We start from the raw sequence: 21,296 nt of genomic DNA, 5'->3' as shown, positions 1-21,296 counted from the left end.
AAAACTGACTTTGTCTCTTTATTCATAAAGAATATGCTCATCTGTACATACTGAAGCCAGTTATGTATTGATTCCCCTGGGGATCCTCTTGTCACAAAAGTAGGGTGTTAGTGAGCATCACTGATGATTACTCAAAACATTCCCAACTCTCTGCTTTCCTGTTAAAGTCTATAAGGTCATAATAAGCATGTGATTGTTCAAACTGTTATGCTTGATATAGGTTATCAGAGGCTAACAAGAAAGCTATCATCCTGCCCTTGAAAACATGCTGGATGTACATCTAAGAAGGGCCATGTAAGCTATGTGACCAAAGGGCATTTAGAAAGCTTTAGCTAAAACCATGAAGCTTAGCTTATTCTATGGATCACAGGAAAATTTGTTTTCAGGGAGAAAAAACTTAGACAAGAACTGAAGATCTTAAGGATTTCTATATGTGTTGAAACTTGTGTCAGGACCCAGAGTGACCATGATAATGTTCCTGTGAATGAGGGGCATAGAATATTTCTAGGATGACTGCCATGCTTTGAATTGAAACTGTCCTTCACAGGCTCTTGTTTGAAAACCTGGTCCACAGCTGGTGATGCAATTTTGAAAGGTTGTAGAACTTTTTGGACATGGATCCAGCTGGCAAATATAGAGCCATAGGGGGCACGGCTGATATCTCTGCTTCCTGACTGGCTGAAATATAAACAAATAATATAACAGTTTCAAACATTATGAATCCATTGCCACCACCTCCCTGCCCTGATAAACTGTAACCTTCGAACCATGAGCCAAAAGAGTCCATTTCCCATTATTGGCTTCTCTCAGGTATTCAATGATGGAAGAGAAAGATACCTTACACAATCACATTTCCTGAGTTTGAGTCAGGCAGCCTGGTGAGTCTGAGAGGTAGAGTCATGCTGTTTGAGATTCCCTAACATGTTTCCTTAGAGGGTAAATAATGCTGATAAGGTTGAGTTCCTTTCACTTTGTTTTTCAGACTGGGTCTCACCTACCACAAGCTGACCTTGAACTCACTATGTAGCCTAAAGATATCTTTGACTTCTGGCCCAGAGTTTCCACCTTGGGGCTGAAATTGCAGGCATACACCACTATACTTGATTTTACTATCTTCTCTTTGATGGTCTTAGAGTGATGTCCTGATCTGTTGGCCAATGAGGAGGAATAGACAAGAATGGCTTGCATAAGTGACCCACCTGAATTTTCACTTTTCTTCCAATACCAATGTGTGTGCAAAGCCCATTGGCTAAGGGAAGCCTCATTTCCCCAATTCCAATGTCTCCTTCCTTAGTATTTCTACCACCTCCCGGAGCTGTTTGCCAGTAAAGTACAGAAGACCTTGACAAATCTATGAATTTATTTCCTTTGTCTCTTACCTGCACTGCTGCTCTATGTTGACTCCAATGAAGACATTATAAATAGAAGACCTGAAAGTATCCCCAGACTTTATGTCTTGAGTAATGATTATTCTCCAGTGCACCTTCCTCTACAATGTGTCACGGCACAGGGCTAGGTGCTCTTTGATGTGTTAGAGAGCTGACCTCATCTATTTGATTCAGACTTTTTAGGGCATAAGGTCCTAGCTCTGAGAAGGCTTAGAAGGAATTTCTTCAGTGCAGCTGGATTTATCCCTTCCCCTAAATAAAAGTGATACTGAAAGACAAACACAAAAGTCAGGTTCTGTAGCTCAGACAATAATAAGACATAATAGAACAGGAAATTGGGACTGATAGCCCTGATGGTCCATGGCACTTAACATGTGTTTAACTTGTGTCTGTGTGTTTAATTGTGTCATTTGTGTTCCATGTATCTTTCATATTAAGATATGAAGTGGGTTGCTAATATTATTGAAAAATTCACTTCCCTGAGCAAGGAAGAGTTCTTTAAAGTGAAAGATGTATGAAAATTTTTAAAGTGGGAAGAGTGAATTCTGTCAATGAATTATCCCATACCATGGAAAGGACAAGTGTGGGCTGAGTGCCTGGTGGACCCAAGTCTCCATAGTTACAAATACATGTGTCTGACTATGAAAGGTCTCAGTGGTGTCTGGGTTTGTCCTACACACAACTCCATTAAAAGCTTGGGATTCTATGGTTCCCTGGTAAAAGTGAAATGGAAAGAGAGGAAAGGAGGACAAGGAAGTTAGTTAAATAGTTTAATTAGAGCCATTTTACAATTCTAAAATTAACAAGCAGACTTGTAATAAAAGATCTCCAATGTTCACAGAATGACCTCGCTTCCATTCTGAACCTGTCTTTTTAATTGTAAAGTTTAGAATTACATTTAAAAGGACTCAAAATGAGAAAAAAACATAAAATGAATTGATGTACATGGCCACCCATGTCTCACGACACAACCAATGAAATCTCTGAATGTATATTGCTTCAACTTGGATATCAAAAGATGGCCCGACAAAGCATCCTTAACCAACAACTAATCACAGGTGGCCAAAAGAAAGGGGAAAACCCAAGACACCTGTCACATTGGTGATGGCTTCAATGGTCAGTGGATGACACTGACTCCAGACATTTGTTACTATGGATGTAATTATTGTGGACGTTCTACTGTGGTGATCAACTTGTCCCCAAAGGCTTTCTTTGCTCATTTAAACTTGCACAATAAACATGCAATGAATTATTTCTTTTTAAAGTTGTGTTTTTTGCAGTCTTTTTGTTTTCATACAAAGATTTCATAAGTTGCCACGTTGCATCAGAGTGTTTACCAAAGTAGGGAGGGTAAATGTGATGTAGCTGAATGAGCAGAGCCTCCTTCTGTCCTGAGACACACCACCCATCTTTTGAAAAAGGTGCAGACAGCTTTTCTTACCCTCCCCAACCAAAGAAAAGAATAAAGGAAAACAATAAAATATAAAACCAAAATCACAAAACCAACCTAGCTAAAAAAGAAAAAAAAAAGGTTGACATAAAGAAAATAAAGGTGTTTGTCATGCACATTATCTTCTGCATAGCTCAACCCACTTATAGTAAGGCACTATTTCCCTTTGCAACTGGTGTCCATGGTAACCTGTTAAGTGCTACAATGCTCTATGACCCTCAGACACTTCCTTCTGGGATGGCGAAATAAAGAGCCCGGGTGAGTGTGGCTGCCATGCTTGGCTGCGCAGGTCTGGCAGCTCCTGGAGACTCCATGACCCTCAGGGGAAGCTGTCCATGGGTGGTATGGTAGAGTGTCCACAATGGATTTCTTTCCAGGGTTCCTGTTTAGGCTGAATGTGGATTTGGATTGTTCTTCAGTCTTTATTTCTCAATGAAAACATATGAGGCTGGGGGACAACAGTCAGGTCCTCTGAGACTGAGCATCAGTGCTCTCAGCATAGGATGCTGGCTAGTGGAAAATATGAGCAGGTGTTCCAAGGGATCAGAGAGGAGAGAGAGGGAGAGACAGAGAGAGGGAGAGAGATTGCTTTTGGTTTTCAGAGACAACCCAGGTATGATATTAATTTAACTGGTCTTCATACTGTTTCCGGAAACAGTCTCCTGCTGGGAAAAACTCCCAACACCTCTCTTGATACATCTTCCAGACATAAGATTCCTGTCAACAGAGGAAATCAGTGTGTTAACCTGGTCTCCAAAATCTATGTGATAACACAGGGCAGACTTAGAAGATAATACCCAACTCTCTTGATATATCACATAAAACTGGAACGGTCCAATTGCACTCAGATAGCCCCACTTAAATTACCTTCAATAATAAACAAATAATCTTCAAATAAACAAAAATACCTTCAGCTTGACAATAATATAATAATGATAAAAACATATTTATAAAGTCTATGGGGTTATCACTTATTATCATTATTAATTTTATCCATGTTCAAGTTTAAACTATTATCCCAGAAGGGGAATTTCAAAATTTCCTGAAAGCCTTAGACATTGAATTTTTTCCAATTATAATATTGTAAACAGAAGTTCACTTGAAAGCACAGGTCTCATGATAAACAATTTTTGCAGATGAGATGGGTTTCATAAGTAAACCCACTATATTCAGTTAAAAGTTTATTTTTAAATGTGAAATTAGAATTTCATTGTTTCAAAGGAGGCAATCTCTTTGTTAGTTATCTCACACAAAGGAATGTTATCTCAAGATACCATAATTAATATCTAAAGACAATATTTCTTTTTAAATCAAATATGTATGTCTGTGTGGTTTTGTGCCCATGAGTGCAGTGTTCATGGGGGCCAGAAGACAGCACTGGGTCCCCTGGAGCAGAGGTTACAAGTGGTTGTCAGCTGCCATGTGGGTGCTGGAACTAAACCTCTGTCTTCCAGAAAGCAGAAAGCACCCTAAATTTCTAGGCCATCTCTCTAGGCCCCTGAAAGTAATTCTTCCCTGAGTGCGGGAACATTTTCATTCTGCTACATTATCTACCAGCTCTCTTCTACAGTTTCATTCTGAAGATGGTGTATAACTGCTATTCACCTACCTGTCCTGTGTGTTCTGTTTCATCCTTGTTTATGAGATACATCAGAAAAAACCTACAGAGACAAAGAAACTGGTCAGGAATGGACAACATGGAAATACTAGCATGAATAGGAAAGATGCTTACATAGTATATCCTGGTTGCATTGGATTATGGAAATAGAGAAAACACCATGAAGGCAGTTTTTGAAAATTAATTACAATGGACCAGAAAGAAGTAAGCATATTCTCTGAGATGGCTTGTCTAATCTTACACACAATTCTTTATCTGAGTTACTTTTCTTTGTTTTAGGACTGGCATCTCATTATGTGGCCCTAGCTGGCTTGGAACTCACCATGTAAATAGAGTTCCATCCACCTCTACCCGCCCCCCAGTCCTAGCATTAAAGGCATGTACAACCATGCCTGGCCCTTGGGTGTACATTGTTTTTGGTCAGGCTCAAATCAACACTGGCAAATTTTAATTAAAGACTAGCTTCATAAATTCCATATTTTTATCAATTTAATTGAGTATATATAGTTCAACCACTTCTCCCCAATAATGTTACTTGATATATCTTGTCCATCTAATATTAAAATTAGATCTGAAACTAAAAGTGATATTTTGATAAACTGTAGTTTGGATTAGTCTCACCAAAAAGCCAAATTTTCATTTTCAACACATGTATATATGATACACCTATAAATACTTACAATGCACATACATATACACCTACATACATACATATATATATATAACTGTACAAAACAAAACAAAAAAACAACATATCACTATCAATATATACAATAAAGACTAGTTTTTAACTGAACTTTCTGTAGAGTCCAGAGAGACCTAAAGGTCTTCAAAAGGGTGGGGATGCCAAAATAGGGAAAATAGACGGGAGGATCCATGTCTTAGGCTTGCATCAAGAAGGTTCCTGGTTGAAATAGGAGCACAGCCAGGCCTCCCTGCAAAGCTCCATGCCACTCCACTCCCATTCTAGATCCCTCAGTCAGTATCATTCACAGGAATATAGACAGCTTAACCATTTAAGTCTGCCTAATCCAGGGCTGTTGGAGTCTGTAGGAGTCTAACCACCACCTGCTTCTGGAATTTACAGGAATGGGAGGAAATGGGCTCCTGGAGGAGGGGAAGACACCATGAGGGGCACTCACAGGTAGTTGGCCAGGTTGTGTTCCTGTAGAGTATGTGTTTCGAAGCCATGCGGCACTGTATCAAAGTAGTCATTGCCTATCCCACAGATGAAGCACTTGGTCTGGAAGACAAGGGGAGGCAGCAGGACGTCAGAGAAGGCACAGGATAGCCAAAACTGAACACACACTGCACTGGGTTATGCAACTGCTGCCTCTCAATATTGCAATCCCTCCTGGAGGAAGAACTGCCCACACAATTCAGGAAGCTTGGGAAACCTACCAGGAACTTACTGGACACAGTAAACTTGACCAGCTCAGGAAGCTGAGGGAGTTACAGGTTCAATAGGCCCTTCCCTTAGGTTAGGTTAGCAGGAAGAGACTGAGGCAGCTGTCTGTAAAGTGGGTGGGAGCTCTGGGGATGCAGCTGTCCTAAGGTATTATCCAATCTTGGTGAGTCTTTCAGAGATGTCACTGCTATAAGTCATTCATGCTCTTGTGAGCAATCCCTCAACCATGCTGCTTTAAAAACCCCTCACCAATGCTGCTGTAGGTAACTCCTTACTCACAATCCTGGAAGCAACTCCTCACCCATGCTCCTCTAAATAATCCCAATGCATTCACTGGTCCACCAAGTTAGACTGGGTTGGAATCATTTCTTTAGCCTGATGCAGTGCCCTATCTGAGATAAACAGGCCTTTGTTCACACCTCCTCAGAAAATGCTACATGACACATTGTTGAAAGGAAGCTCACTATATGACTTGCTCAACATATGCCAAGCATCACTTTGTGAGGATTGTGCCATGGCCCCTGAGCACAAATTTAACTGCTATTGTAACTATATCATGGGGTTTTCCTAAGTAATATGGGTTCCAGCAGGAGGACAATGATAGCTAATCAGTGATGGCTTTCATTTTTTTCTGCAGCCCACATGCACACATCTAGACTTAGTGGTTAGTCGGTTCATGACACTGAGTAATTAGCTAAACAGGATTAACTGTATTCTCAGATGAAATTGAAAACTTGCTAGCTATCCAAACAAACCCCACTACCCAAACAAAAGAGGTACAAATCTTAGACAAATTACGAGGTATTTCATCAGTGATTTGGAAAAAAATCCTTCCTTGGTCAAGTGCTGGTCCAGGTATTAAATTAACTGTTAGGAATAGCCTCCTTCATCTTTCTGCATTGCTCTGCACTGGATTTGTCTTTATACATGGTGCCAGGTGGGTGGTCTATGCTTAGGCCTGAAGGCCCATACCAGGAGCCAAAGTGAAACAGAACCTCCCTTCAAGCCAGGATTTTAGGATTGCAGTGATTATGTGCAGCTTCAAGTGAATTCAGTGAACCCTGAGGAACTAGGGCATCACCCACAGCAGCACTATAACCAGCCACAAATGCCTCACCTCCATGTCTTCCTTCACTTGCTCCTGTTGGTCTCGAAGCTCCCCAAAAGCATCAATGATCAAACCTAGTGTTGAAAAGAGAAGTTATGTTATCCCCATCAGCTATGAGCAATCATTCAACTCATAACTCCTTGGATATTTCTTCCCAAGAAAATGAGAATACAGCCACATTAGGAAACACTTAGAACATGGTAGGAATCTGAGGTCACGCTGACTGCTTCTTACTAGGGAAGTGACATTCTCTGAGAATGGAACACACAGTGACTTGACCTGATACACACTGGAAAATCATTTTAAAATGAAGTGACAGACTAGAAAAAAAAATACTAATGAACTTGGCATATACACAGCTATATATTATTACATACTGCAGGGTGAAAGGAGTAGTTGAGATTTATGGTTGTAAAATACAGAAAGCCTCACAAAAAGATAATCAAATAAAACATTATTGTATGGACTGAGAAATAGATATCAACCTCATAACCCCTCATAATTTTATAAACATGAATGAATGTTTGATAAGTAAAATTGTTGCATTTTTGCCTCCGTTCTATTCTGTGACTTCCCAAATGGTACTTCCAAATGTTTTGACTTCTTAAAAAGCTGACTTATTTTACTTATATGTATGTGTGTGTGTGTCTTTGAGTGTATATGTGCACATGTGTGCAGGTACCCACAGAGCCCAGAAGAGGGTGCAGGATTCCATGGAGCTGTAATTACAGACAGCTGTGAGGTGCCCTACATGGCACCAAGAACTCAATTTCAATCCTCTGGAAGAGCAACAAGTGCTCTTAACCGCTGAGTCATCTCTCTAGCCCCAACTTTTCCTTCTTATAAAGCAATAATGTTGCCTTCTATAAAGACATTGCAGATGTATTATGATTCCTTTATACTTATCTATATACTTTACCAGTATCATGTCACACCTGTGGAATATAAATAATAATGTCTTATTTACAGACATTTAATTTGAGCTGGGATGAATGTGTTGAATAAGAAACAAACAAACAAAAAAGCAGGGGTGACTTTCTGAGAGAAAGGGATCTCACTACAAGTTAGCCAGAGGAAGAGGAAAAACTAGTGGTTGGCACTGCTCTGTGGTTTCAGGGAAAGATTCCGAACCCAATCTGCCCATCTTGGGCATCTACACACGTTGGCCAAGATACTGAGACTTCCCATAGACTAGTTAGTTCCCATGTAAATTGTAAGTGTTGACATGACATAACCCTCATGATATCAGGGAAGGGTAACATGAGTTACTAGACATAACTGTCACGTAGTAGGCAGTCACCAATGACAGTGATATGATTGTGCATGATGAGCTAATCAGGTATCAATACTGTAGAGGAGACTTGAACTGACACCCTTGTTTGAAAGTTCTCCACAACTGTAGAACTTAGAGAGTTGCATAAGCTGAGTTACTGCCTCAGGATAAATGGTTCACCCCCCTCCAAACTTTCAAAGCTTGTCATGTGGCAAGACTAGGAGCCAACCCCTGTAGAATGCTTTTGTTTTTCATAAATAGAAATCAAATAGGCTGAGAAGATGGCTCAGTCAGTAAAGTATACTTTTGATTCTTTGAGGGCAAAAGCTAGAGATGGTAGAGTTTGTAATCACAGCACTTGGTGGAGTAATCCCACAAAGGCAGAGACAAGTCCCTAGAGCTCACTGACCAGCCAGCCTAGCCTAATTGGAGAGCCATAGATTCCAGTGAAAGACTGGCTAAAAAAATAAAAGAAAGAAAAGTAGAAGACTCCTGAAATTGACCTCTGTCTTTAATATGCATGTGAGCAACACACACACACACACACACACACACACACACACACACACACACACAAAAGGGAGGGAGGGGGAGAGAGAGCAAGGAAAAGTATACCCATCACACTACATCCTAGGGACCCACATGATGATGGGAACTCCTGGAAAGAAACTGTGTATGGACAGACTGGCTGGTCAGAACTGCAGTGATGGAGAGAGGCTGGGATGCTGTGGGTCCAGGCTAATTACCTTATCTTTATTACCTATATTATTATCATAATTACCTAGCTTTAACCTCATGAATAGCCCAGTTTTGCCCACTTCTGTGTAGGAACTAACATTCTGTAGTTAATAGATTAAAACCCTTAGCATTTGTTAGCTTAGCAGACTCCTAGCTTCCACATACCTAAAAGCTAACAATGTCATTAGGAAGCATCTGAGGCCTATAGAAACACTTTCCCCATCTTGCTGTAACTGCTTCTCTGAGGTCCTCACTGGTGTCTTTGAAACTTGCCTTGATTTATGACTCCTTTTCTATTCTGTAAAAATATAGAGCTTTATGAAACTGCTTCTATGTTTGAACATAGAATTTGGGGTAACCTAAGTCTGTGTTCCCAGGCCATGATTGATCACTCAGACTTAGCTCAAGAATAAACTATCACTTATTCCCTTTATGATAAAAGCTATGAGGCTTTTGTGTTTGCTTGTTTGTTTGTATCAACACATACCTCTTTATTTTCCATCTAGAGATTTTATAAGGAGAAATACTAGATGAAAAAGTTCCATTAGGCCTTGGCAGAAAACATGTGATACTGTCAGCCCACCTTGCATTCTGGCTTCAGCAGCAGATAGCTTAAGGTCAATACACCCAGGAGCCACAGCTGGGTATGGCTTACCTTGTATGATGGCCAAAAGGATGACAATCACAAAGAAGAAGAATGTGATGTCAAAGATGATTCGGTAGATCTCATACTCATCTCCTGCTGGGTCTTCAATTTCATCACCAATGCCCCCTCCAGCACGGACGCCCACATACATGTGGAACATGTAACACTGGAAGACAGGGACAGAGACACTTGTGAAGGTCACAACCCTCCTTGACATTCCAATGACATCAGGTTTTCTCTCTAGTATCTGGTCCTCATTCTAAATGAGAACAGGATCTTAGTGCTCTGCATTGTCTTTCTGTTTTAATCCTTTTCCCTGTGATGTAAATATGTGGCTCTTACACACTGCTGTCTCCTAACCAAAACTGCATACTGTTCACCAGGCTTAGAGCTTTTGCATCACTTGGGAAAATGAAAAGCTTAATTAGCACCTTGGCGCTGAAGCTCATGAGATGACACAGTATTACAATCACATTTACAGGGCCTTGAACTATATAAAGCTGTATTATCTGGTTATTTCCACAATGGCACAAACATGGAAAGGGAAAGTAAAAGACTAGTGTGTGTGTGTGTGTGTGTGTGTGTGTGTGTGTGTGTGTGTGTGTGTGGCGGGGGGGTGAGGGGAGGATGGAATCTTAGAAATGGAGCTAGAACAAGGCAGACTTGGTGGCTTCTCCTCTTACTGCAAATTCATGAATGGGATGCAGAGATCTTTTCTACTTAGTGTCTAGGATAATGAAGAAAGATGGTGTGTGGAGATAGGGAGGAATGAGAAGCTCATTCATTAAAACAAAAGGGCAGTCAACACCTACTATGTCTGCTAAAATATGAACAGAAAGAAGGTTTTGTGGGAGTGTCTTTGGAACAGGACTTGGCCTCAGCATCACTGCCATTTGAAGATTGAGTAATTTCTTGTAATCGGGGCCATGCTGTGAATTTTAGATTTTTGGAGAATCCTCTACCTCTACTGACTGGCTGCTAACAGTGCCTTTCTCTATAGTACTAATAATAAAGAAAAGTGGCTCTTGATGCCAAATGTCCCCTAGGAACAGAGTCAAGCCAGGTTGAGAGTTCCTGGCTCACAGCATCTAGACATTTAACTTCATTCAAGATAACTTCAGCTCCCCACCTCACACTTGTACTGGGCCCCAATCATTTACAAGTTCTTATCTTAATATTCACAGCCTCACTGCCACCCTGTACCCCAAATCCAGGTCTTTGTTGAGCATCCTCTGCACCAAGTGGTATCCTTACCCATCCTCATCCAAAGCACATACTTTAAGTTTACAGGCCTTCCAAAATTAGACCTTCTTAGTCTGCTCTACATAGCCTAACTTACCTAACTCACGTGTCTCTAACCCACTCTAGTCTGTTTAGTTGTTCTCTACACTGAGAAGGGGGACAACCTCTCTACAGCTCTGTACTTGGTTCACATGCCCACATCCCATCACCATGTGATCCTGTTAAGTCAATAATCAATTTTAACCATCACACCCATAAAGGTACTTTCTCAGCCAAATATATGATAAGCCAAAAACATCACGACAACTGCCCTGAACCCCCACTACCTTATAAACCCACCTGGACCTCCCAGGACTTTTCTGGAGCCTAGAAAAGGCTCTTTGTGGCAGAGAAGTCAAGAGAGCCCTCTAGGAAGAGCTGGTTTAAGGTAGTCATACTTGGGCTGGTTTAGGCCTATCTACACACCCAGACTCCTCAAGGCTCAGGTGTCCAGATTGTTGGTGGCATTTACTGTGTCTGTGTCCCAATATGAAATGTTGAAGAAAGTCACTTGAAAAAAACAAACAAAAACCAACAACTCCCTTTGGGACACTACATTGATTTCTTGAAACTTGGTGGCTAAAATTGTCCACAGTGCCTTTTTGAATAAAGGATAATCTTTTTTCATTGTATACTCTTGTTTTCTGTTTAAATTCTTTATACCACATTGCTTAGTTTTACCATGGAGAAAGTGAAGTCCCATACTCTTCTCTGATGTGAGTTCATACATGGAGCTGAAGCCACAGGGAGAGGCAGTGATGACCTCAGCTCTCTGGCCCTGGCTAATGAGCTGACAGGGCTGCCTTGGGACTTCAGTGGGGTTTTCCTACTCTTAGCTTTCCAGATAAGTTCATAATGGCCTCATTGACGAGGTATGTGAAGACCCACTGGTGTCTGGGGCTCAGCAGTCAAATTACTGGAAACAAGAATCCCTTTTCTCCATGTTTCTTTTCACAGACTGAGCCTAGTTAGGGTGGAAGTGGAAGAAGCAGTTTGGGGGACAGAAAACTATACTTCTTCCAGAGAGTCTGGAAAAAAAAAAAAAAAAAAGAGGAAAAAATAATGGTGGGGAAGGAGCAGGAGCTAGAGGTGCAGGTGGAGGGGGAAGTCTGAGGATGCTCAAAGATAGTGTGGCAGAGGGCAGGGGAGTCCTTAGCGGGTCCTGATGGAAAGGTCGGGTCAGATGAGTGGGAACAGTTAATTAACTGAGGTGATCTCCAACAACTGCCTGAGCAGCTAACTTCTTCAAACTGCCTCTTATCCTCATTATCTGAGAAATTTGGGCAGGGGCGGAGGGGGCCGGTCCACTGGTCCTGCAGGTTTGCAGAGCTGCCCTAGAGATGCCCATGCTTCCAGGCAAAATGTCCTTCTGTGCCCCATTTCCTCAGCTAACCATCACCATTTTGTCATGGGCTGTAGACTTTTTTTTTTTTTTTTCACTTTTTTCTCCTACATTCTTGGAGAGGCAGTTCAAAGCCTATCAGGACGGGCTTGGTTTAATTAGATTCTAGAGTAAAGCACCCTGGTCTGGGAAGAAAGGAGAAACTACTGGGTGAGTCATGAGAGTGATAAAACTTTGGCGGCAGCGCCACCTGCTGGAAGCAACATCAGCCAAAGGTTGAAGTCGGCTGAGGACAACCTTCTACCCACAGAGTAATTTAAGTAATTTAAATTACCTTTACATTTAAAATGTAATGACAGTAAAAGACTCAGTTTTCTTTTGCAGAAAGGAGACACCCGAGACCCTTCCTCACAGAGCATCCAAGCTCCTCACAGAGCATCCAAGCTCAGCACAGCCACAAACATGTTAAAAGCCTCAAACTGATGTGCAAAGAGAAAAGCCTAAACCAGAGATAGTCACCAATGGTCTTGCTAATCACTCACAGAAGTCCCTCAGACTGATGATGTCCAGGCTCTAGGGAAGTAAAGAGCCCACTTCCTTATCCTAAAATGAGACTTCAATGATTAAGCGCGCTTGTCAGCCTGGTTGGATAAAGACGTACCTAAGATATTAGTAAGTATCCACAAGGGTATTTTCAGAGATAAGTGATCCAACAGGGCTCTCTCTGATATAAGGAATAAAGGAATCCTTGGATGGATCTGAACATAATAGATGGCATTACTGGAATATGGTGGGAGTAAGAGGGGCCTTGATGGAGGAAGCAGTTTCTGGTGACAGTTCCTCCAGGCTATCTTGCCCTTCAGAATCCACTGCTCTCTGCTTCCTAGCCACCAAGATGCAAACTGATCTGCTCCACCATACATTCATTACCACCACTGGCTAACTTCTCTGACACCATGGGACACGATACACAATTCACGCTTTAAAGCTGTTCTCAAGCATCTTGCCAGAGCCAAGGCAAAAGTAAAATGGAGACAAATCTCTCTGCCTTCTGGATTCACATCCTGCACTGCTAAACAAGCCCAAGCAGGAGAGGCTGTGGTGCTCCTAAGACAAATGAAGGGAAACAATGGAAACATATATGGAGATTGAGCGAAAACTGGGTCATCTCAGGTGCGGTGCCTACAGGTTGAACAGAGTCACACAGGGCCTCATGATAAGAGCAACTAACTGATAACTAATGGACTTTCGTACATATAGGATAGTCTCTTTAAAGTTGTATAAATTCAAATTCCCAGTAAGAGGAATGTGCTAGCTTCCCCATCAATCCACTGACTGGAGTTATTACAAGCTTTAATATTTTTAATAATGAACTGTGGATTTCTGTTTTTCTGGCCTACATTTCTTTCTTTACAGTAATAGTTGGGCATCTTTTCAGACTTACAACCTGAAGGAATTGATGATGCTCCCGTGCATTATCTGGCCACATAACTAACCTTTCGTGTGTTGTCTTCTTTCTTATAACACTTTAAAATTACTTTTCATTTGTATATTATGTGGGGGTGGGGGTGCCATGGATGGGTGTGGAGGCCAGAGCACATCATTCAGATATCTCTCTTTCCACCATGCGGGCCTGGGGGATTGAACTCAAGTGGCTGTAAGCTTGGGGGCAGGTGCCTTCCCCACTGAGCATCTTGCAGGCCTGGGCTTATATCTTTCCCGGGTGTGATGAGAACAGTGCCATTAAAGGAAATCATCTCTTTCTTATCATGTTGAATACATTTAGCCAATTTATCACTTGTCTATAAGAGTTGATTTATATTTACTAGTCACAAAAGTAATTATTTTTTGCTTTCACAGCTTTCTAGGTTTTATATCATAAATAGAAAATCCCTTTCTCGAAGTTTGTCATTATTTTAAGGACGCAAACCTGTCCTAATTGTTACTGACTTGAATTAAAAGACTGATCTTCACTTCTACCACCCCTCAGGGGCTTGTACATGGAGTCAATACCATTTATTGAAATTTTTTGCATTTTATGGATTGTAAAAAGCAACTTTATCATCGTTTAATTTCTGTGGGTATTTATATGTGTTCCAAGTCACTCTATTCCAAAGGAGGTACAGAAATACTTCAGTCATTCATCACAGTATCGGTACTTTGTTCCTGTCATTCTTCCAGGACATTTCTTTTCTGAGAGAAATTTCAGAATCATCCTATCAGCCCCCTTGACACTCACACACACACACACACACACACACACACACACACACACACACACCAACCATGCAGGTATCCCAGTGAAGGGCTCACAGAAAAGCCTTGCTCTCCAGTCAGCAGCAGTTAATTTGTCTTAAGTTTCCACTCCCAAACCTAAGTGTTCAAGGAGAGTAACTTTTGTGATTTTTCATATGAAATGTTCCCCATAGGCTCATGTATTTGAACACCTAGTCTCTAGTTAGTGGTGCTGTTCAGGGAGGTTACAGAACCTTCAGAAGGCAGAGCATTGCTGAAGGAAATATGTCACTGGGGGAAGGGCTGTGTGGTCATATTGCCTAGTTCGACTGGCTATTCTGTTTCTTGAGTATGGATGAAACGTGGCCAGTCAGCCTCCTGCTCCTGCCTTCATGACTTCTCTTCCTGCTGCACATTCTCCCTGTCATGATGGACTCTATCCCTCCAGAACTGCAAGCCAGGATAAACCCTTTCTACCCTACGGAGCTTTTGGCCAGGATATTTTATCCCAGAAACAGAACCATCATCAGAGAAGCAGGTTGTACAATAGTTACATACAACAATGTGAAAGCTGAAACATCTGTTAATTTTGCCCAGGACCTTTTAGACAAGATACTCAGTATAAAAGCGAAAGTATCAGTTCTGTTAAGATATACTGTGTGGATTTTAATGATGCCAGGTAAAGTCAGTAAGGCAAGCCCAAAGCTGAGACTTCAGAGCAGAACATTCTACCTGCTGTCCTGGGATATATGAGTAATGAGCTAACATGACTGCTTGTCTCCCAAGCCTAACTACATTTCCCAGCAAGTCTATTAATTTCTAAGCTGAACAAACACAGGTGGGAAGTCAACAGCAATGGTCCTTTCTGCGCTGCTGAAATGAAAATGCTATAGTTTGAGAAGCCACTCAAACTTTCACTGTGCTGGTACTTCCTCTCCTGCTCTGGGGATGGGGAAATACACAGTTACTTAGATGGAAGGTGTGGGGTAGTTTTTACTGCAAGTTCAGGAGCTTACCGTCAGCATGTCATCACATTTCATGTCTGGAGTATCACCATCTTCGCTCTTATTATAGAATTTTCGGAAGAAATTGAATGCCACAACAGTGTACAGGTACACAACAACAGCTAATAAGCCCACAGTTAACACGAGCTGAAAGCAAGGTGACATTTAGCATATGTTAGGAATACAGGATGTAAAAGTGGATGTGATTCCCATGGTTGGAGGGACACTGATTTTAATGTGTACTAGGCTAGAAGGGCCGTTAATCCAGATAATGAGCACAGAATTTTTACCACCAACTGGACACATGAAACAACAGATGAATAAGTAAATGTATACTTTTGCACCAAGACACAGTAATAGAGAGATCCAGCATGAAGAGCTGAGTTCCATCAGATGTCAGTGGGTTTTCTGGACCTAGACTAGCTGTTCCCCAAGTCAGCATGCCCTTGTAAAGTATAAAGTATCATTAAGATTTTATTCAATCTAAAAAGTAGAGAAGGTTTCTTATTAAATTTAACTGCAACACTTCTTATTATCAACACAACTAATGCATCTGGATTCTGTAACAGTTTTTGGCACAGCATAGTATCAGATGGAGCAAATGTTGTCTCATAAGCAAAACAGAAACTAGTTTCCTCGGGGCCCAATGCAGACAGTTCTGATCCTGCTAGATTTGTTCTCAATTTTCACAGAATCTAACAACGTATTGTCACTGGTTGTACTTTACCAAAAAAGGATTTGATATTGACAAATATTAACTCATTTGTCCAAGATCACACAGCAAATCCATCAAGCCAGTCCTTAAACTCAGGTTATAAGGTCTTTGGAATTATAAATCATAATTTATAAAAGAAAAGACATAGACTATCCAACCATGAGAAGTCTTTAAAGCCATATGTTGTCACTTAAGAGCTGGATTAATTTTGCAGGTTCTTCTCTTCCTGTTTTTAGTTCCTTTAAGGGAAAGATGACCTTTTACCTGTTTGCCATTGTGGGTGACTGAGGACAGGATGGTTCTCAAGGTCTTGAATCCCATCGCAATGTCAAGGAGGTGAGCAGCAAAAAAAAAGTTGTTATAGTGTCCAAGAACAGACATGGTCATATACCAGGCTAGGTACAGGAAGGACTGTTGGAGCAAACAGGGGTAGATGTGTCAGACACCAGAGATGACAAGAACTGGTAAGAACCACTGCCAGCTCACTCCATGCTAACCACTGCACTCACCTTCTTTCTAGACAAGTACTTCAGATCTAATTAGCTGGATTCCATCTTTGCACATTTTACCTTTATTTAGTTTGTTGTGAAAGGCTCAGTGTAATTTCATTTTCTTTAACTACACCAGTTCTTCTTATTCATCTTCTCACAAATAATAGAAATGATCATCCTACGCCCTGACAGCAGGGTCTCTCAGCCTCAGTATAGTGCTATTTTATACCAATAATTTCTTGCTATTGGGGCTGCCCCATGACTTCAAGATCCATTAGATTTCAAAGAACATCCAGCCATGATCATAAAAATGCTATTGGATGTCACTGAGGGACAAGACTGTCTCTGTTCGGGAACCCTTGTCTACAGTCAACCCAAGAATCCTCCAACTTTGATTCCTCCTTTTCTCCTCTGCTCCTCATTTATCTACACACTAAGCTTGTTAAATCTATTAGTTAGAATCTATTGTTCCTGAGGAGTTTGACTAAGGCAACATTGCACTTTGCACGAACTAGAGTGAGCCCAAGAGCAAAGCACTCCTTGATTTCACTAACACCTTAACTGCAGAACTACATAACTGGTGTTGCTTGGAGAAGTCTCCTGAATCATAACCAAAGAATTACTTTTTAATTCTCTTTCTCTCTCTCTCTCTCTCTCTCTCTCTCTCTCTCTCTCTCTCTCTCTCTCTCTCTCTGTGTGTGTGTGTGTGTGTGTGTGTGTGTGTCTGTGTGTGTGTGTCTGTGTCTGTGTGTGTGTGTGTCTGTGTGTGTGTGTGTGTGTGTGTGTCTGTCTGGGCACACAATGCAGTGCTCTCAGAAGCCAGAAGAGGGAATAAGTTCCCCAGGAATTGGAGCTACAGAAAGTTGTCTGAACTGCCCATTGTCAGAGCTAGGAACCAAACCCAGGTCTTCTACAAGAGAGTGGGTACTCTGGTCTGCTGATGAGCTATCTCTCCAACTTCCTGAATTATAATTAATGTAAATGATCACTTCTGTTAGGGTGAGAATGTCCATGTTTGGTGGAGGCAGTGAAGGTGCAGGCTAGAAGCCCAGCGATGGCTTCAGCTCCTTGGAACAGTTTCTCTTACACATGCTGTGTCTGGATGACATCCACTCACAGGAGAGGAACAGAACTGTTGCCCTGACTCTAATCTTAACTTATTGCAAGCAGGAGAAAAAAAGGAGTGTCTGGAGTCATACAGGATTTCATGAGCAATGAGGGACTGAAGCTAGGGAAAGAAAAGTGGCATTCAAAAAAGACACTGAGGATTTGGCAGGAAGGGTTTAAAGTGATACACCTGCCATAGCTCATTAAGAAGGAGTAATATCACAGGCTAGAAAGAGATGAAAAGCCTGAGGGAAAAGGACACATACGGGGAACAAAAGAGGACGGGAATGCAAATGACTGACAAACTAGTTATGGCTGTGGTGTTGGTGGACATGGAGGTACCCTGTTAAGCCTGAGTGACAGAGGGAGAATGGGTAGTTCCTAGCATTGGGACTTTACTCACATTTATACTAAAAGTTATTCTCTTTGCATGATAAAAAAATATCACTGCCAATCCCATATTTCAACCAATTATCACCTTCATTGCTTTTCAGAGACCAACTAAACTGTTGAAGACCTGACAACATGTGAAAAGTGACTGGCCAAACAAGCCATAAAGCTGCAAGTGACTGACAGCCTAAGGGGTCTCAGAAAGATGTTTGAATGGACTTCTCCAAGCCACCTGCGGGATTAACCCACATCCAAGTTTCTCTGGATGACAAGAAACTACACAGAAATGAAAATATTAAGGCCAGACTCACTCAGGCAAAGGAGGGTTATACAAGGACTGTGGCATGGAGATGCCCCCTGTGTGCCCAAGCCAGAGTGTACATACTACCTGAGTGGAAGACACCTGCTGAAGCAAAAGATGGTCAGCTTCTGCCCACTGAGAAGTTTTCCACCATTAGAGGAGATGTACTTGCTAACAGTCTGTGGCTCTGAAAGGTACTTAGGACGTAAGTTTTGAAGTTCTCAGAAGTACTTTTGATAACTGAGTGGAAGGGAAGAGAATTTACTTGTTGTCACAGATTTTAGAGGCTAGGAAAATTGAACCTTCACTATAAAAGCCAGTGTTAAAATTAAACAGTGAGGTGCAGAGACAGCCTTTGGTAATGGATGAGTATATTCAATCAGGTTTAAGTGTACACTTGGACCATATGTTTGGTGTCGAAATGCTTTTTGATAAGGATAAATCAAGAATAAGAATATAATGATTTAATATACTTAATTTTGAAGGAAAAGTGAGCACAAATATTTTTGAAATGTATTAGTTTTAAAAAAACATACATGAAGCAATGCATTTCATTATAGCATTTTTATAAAAACTTTGTTTCTTTTGTGTCTCCATCTGCCCACCTATTTCTTCACTACTAATATCCACTCATTTCCTCTCCAGTACAAATTTTTTTAATGTATTTAGGTGTGTTTGAGCATCTACAAACCTTTGCAGCCTACCATGGTTCCTCTGAAACATAAAAGGAAATCCATATACATTTTCAAGTTTTTCTTATATTAATATACAAGATAGGATGGTTAAAGTGTCTGTGCCTGGGTCTCTCTCAGATGCCATTTTAATTAACTGCATTAGTATCTGAGTAACTTCCTTAAATAACCTGCAAGATTCCATGGAGTCATCTAATGAGAGTGAAGGAGGCTTACATTGTCTGTGAACACAACTCCGAGTTTCCACATCTGGTACTTCACATCAATAGAGTTCAATCTGGAATGACACAAGAAAGGGTAGATACTTGCATTAATAGACTTTTGAGAACCTGTAGGCCTACACCTGTCCTGGGCAAAGCTGGACACCTGCTCAGGAGGACAGCTCTCAGGAGACCACTTGTCCCCAGGTAAAAGTGAAAAGCTAAAACCTGCTCTGAAGACACACCCCTGTGCTCTGTGATGACCTCTCGGGGGATCATGGGAAAGAAAACAAGCAGTACCACCTTCTTCTTCAGTAGTTGAAATTTATCTTCATCATCAGTATTATTATTGTTGTGCATAGTATTTATAGTATGTGTGTATGGTGTGTGTGTGTGTGTGTGTGTGTGTGTGTGTGTGTGTTCAGGCACACATACACAGGATAGTACATGTGTGGAAGTCAAAAGACAGCCTTTATAAGTTAGTTCTGTCCTTCTATTTTGGGTTCTGGGGATTGAACTGATGTTACCAGGCTTGCCTGCCCTTGTCCACTGAGCAATCTCAGCATCACATCTTGTTATTTAAAAACAAGCTTTTCTTTTTACTGCATTATAAATGAATTCACTTTATATGTGTCCTTTATCCCTTGAAACTACATAAAACTAATTAACATGTGTACTTCAAAAGTTGACTCAGTAAAATTTATTGTGCATTTAAAATACCTTTAAAAATATTTGCTTTTATTTTGTCTATGGGTATTTTGCCTGCTCATGTATCTGTGTACCACATTTGTGCAGTGCTCAGAGAGGCCAGAAGAGGGAGTCAGATCCCCTGGAACTGGAATGCTAGGCAGTTGTGACTCACCATGTGAGTGCTGGGAACCAATCCCTGTTCCCTACAAGAACAAATGCTCTTAACCATTAAGCCATCTTGCCAGCCCCTTAAAAACAGATTTTTGCTATGTTTGTGGGGGTGGGGTAAGAGAGGGAGATGGATATAGAGAAAGAGAGGGAGGGAGATGAAGATAGAGAGAGAGGAGATAGAGAGAGAGGGGATGAGAATATGTAGTCATATGTGCAGGTAATGTAAAACAAAAACAGGAACAACCTCACAGGTTGATGGAAGAAGGAAGTTTAAAATGTATCTTTCAGGTTAGGAGTTCTGTTTACAGTTAAAAAGAAGTTCCTGGTTGTTTGGTGCTAAATCCTAGCTAAGAGAGGTCTGTTTGTTCTGTGTTAAGTCCCTGCTAATTGAGGTTTCTACATGTCATCCACATAGAAGTTTTTCTTATATTAATATACAGTTCTGGTCCACTTCATCCCTGTGGGTAAGAAAGACTGAGTCCCTGGTCTGGTGTAAACTGCTTATAACCCACCACACCTGATGCATACCCTGGCTTTGTTCCCCTTCTCTTCATTGTATCCTTTTAACTACAAATAATCACCACCCCTCTCAGCTTTGGGAACACCTTCTCTCTCCTGTAAGAGGGACTTGAAGAGTCTGTGGGGCTGCTCTCTCAAACCCTAACTTAGGGAGAGACAGCTGGATGGCCAGTCTTGGTCACACCCAAATACAACTTGCTTTAATTTGGACAACCTTGGACTTGGTCCTTTCTTTCTCTGGAATCTCAGCATCAACAGTTTACATATGTATGTGTGTGTGGTATGCTTTTGTATGTGTATAGTATATGTGTGTGTTTATGTATGTATGGGGTTTACTCCGTGCATGTTGGTGTGAAGGCCAGAGGTTGACTGGCTGTCTTCCTCTATTAGTACCCATCTTACTTCAGGACAGGGTATTTTAGTGAACCTCACCATTTTGACTAGACACAAGCCAGTAAGCCCCCAGAATCTACATGCTTCCACCTCAAACACTGGGTTTACGTACATGCTCATCCACACCTGGCTCTAT

The 21,296-nt window shown here is 41.2% G+C and overlaps 1 protein-coding gene across 9 annotated transcripts in view; it reads right to left on the bottom strand.

Moving 5' to 3' along the window:
• Nucleotides 1-2,892: 2,892 nt before the first annotated feature.
• Nucleotides 2,893-21,296, bottom strand: part of Ryr2 (ryanodine receptor 2) — a 596,457-nt gene continuing 578,053 nt past the window's right edge. For 7 of the 9 annotated variants that reach the window (XM_036187934.1, XM_036187935.1, XM_036187936.1 and 4 more), the window contains 8 exons: nucleotides 19,404-19,464; nucleotides 16,471-16,617; nucleotides 15,504-15,638; nucleotides 9,639-9,795; nucleotides 6,982-7,046; nucleotides 5,599-5,699; nucleotides 4,448-4,499; nucleotides 2,893-3,555 (listed from right to left, as the gene is read on the bottom strand). In XM_036187934.1, coding sequence (XP_036043827.1) covers nucleotides 3,460-3,555; nucleotides 4,448-4,499; nucleotides 5,599-5,699; nucleotides 6,982-7,046; nucleotides 9,639-9,795; nucleotides 15,504-15,638; nucleotides 16,471-16,617; nucleotides 19,404-19,464 — 814 coding nt within the window. In that variant the 3' untranslated portion in view covers nucleotides 2,893-3,459. The remainder of the gene's footprint in view (nucleotides 3,556-4,447; nucleotides 4,500-5,598; nucleotides 5,700-6,981; nucleotides 7,047-9,638; nucleotides 9,796-15,503; nucleotides 15,639-16,470; nucleotides 16,618-19,403; nucleotides 19,465-21,296) is intronic. The other 2 variants (XM_036187940.1, XM_036187941.1) reach the window with 1 other exon arrangement.

This window comes from Onychomys torridus, chromosome 5, assembly GCF_903995425.1.
Source record: "Onychomys torridus chromosome 5, mOncTor1.1, whole genome shotgun sequence".
In the NCBI taxonomy this organism is placed as follows: domain Eukaryota; kingdom Metazoa; phylum Chordata; class Mammalia; order Rodentia; family Cricetidae; genus Onychomys; species Onychomys torridus.
This window is presented reverse-complemented; position numbering and strand designations above follow the sequence as displayed.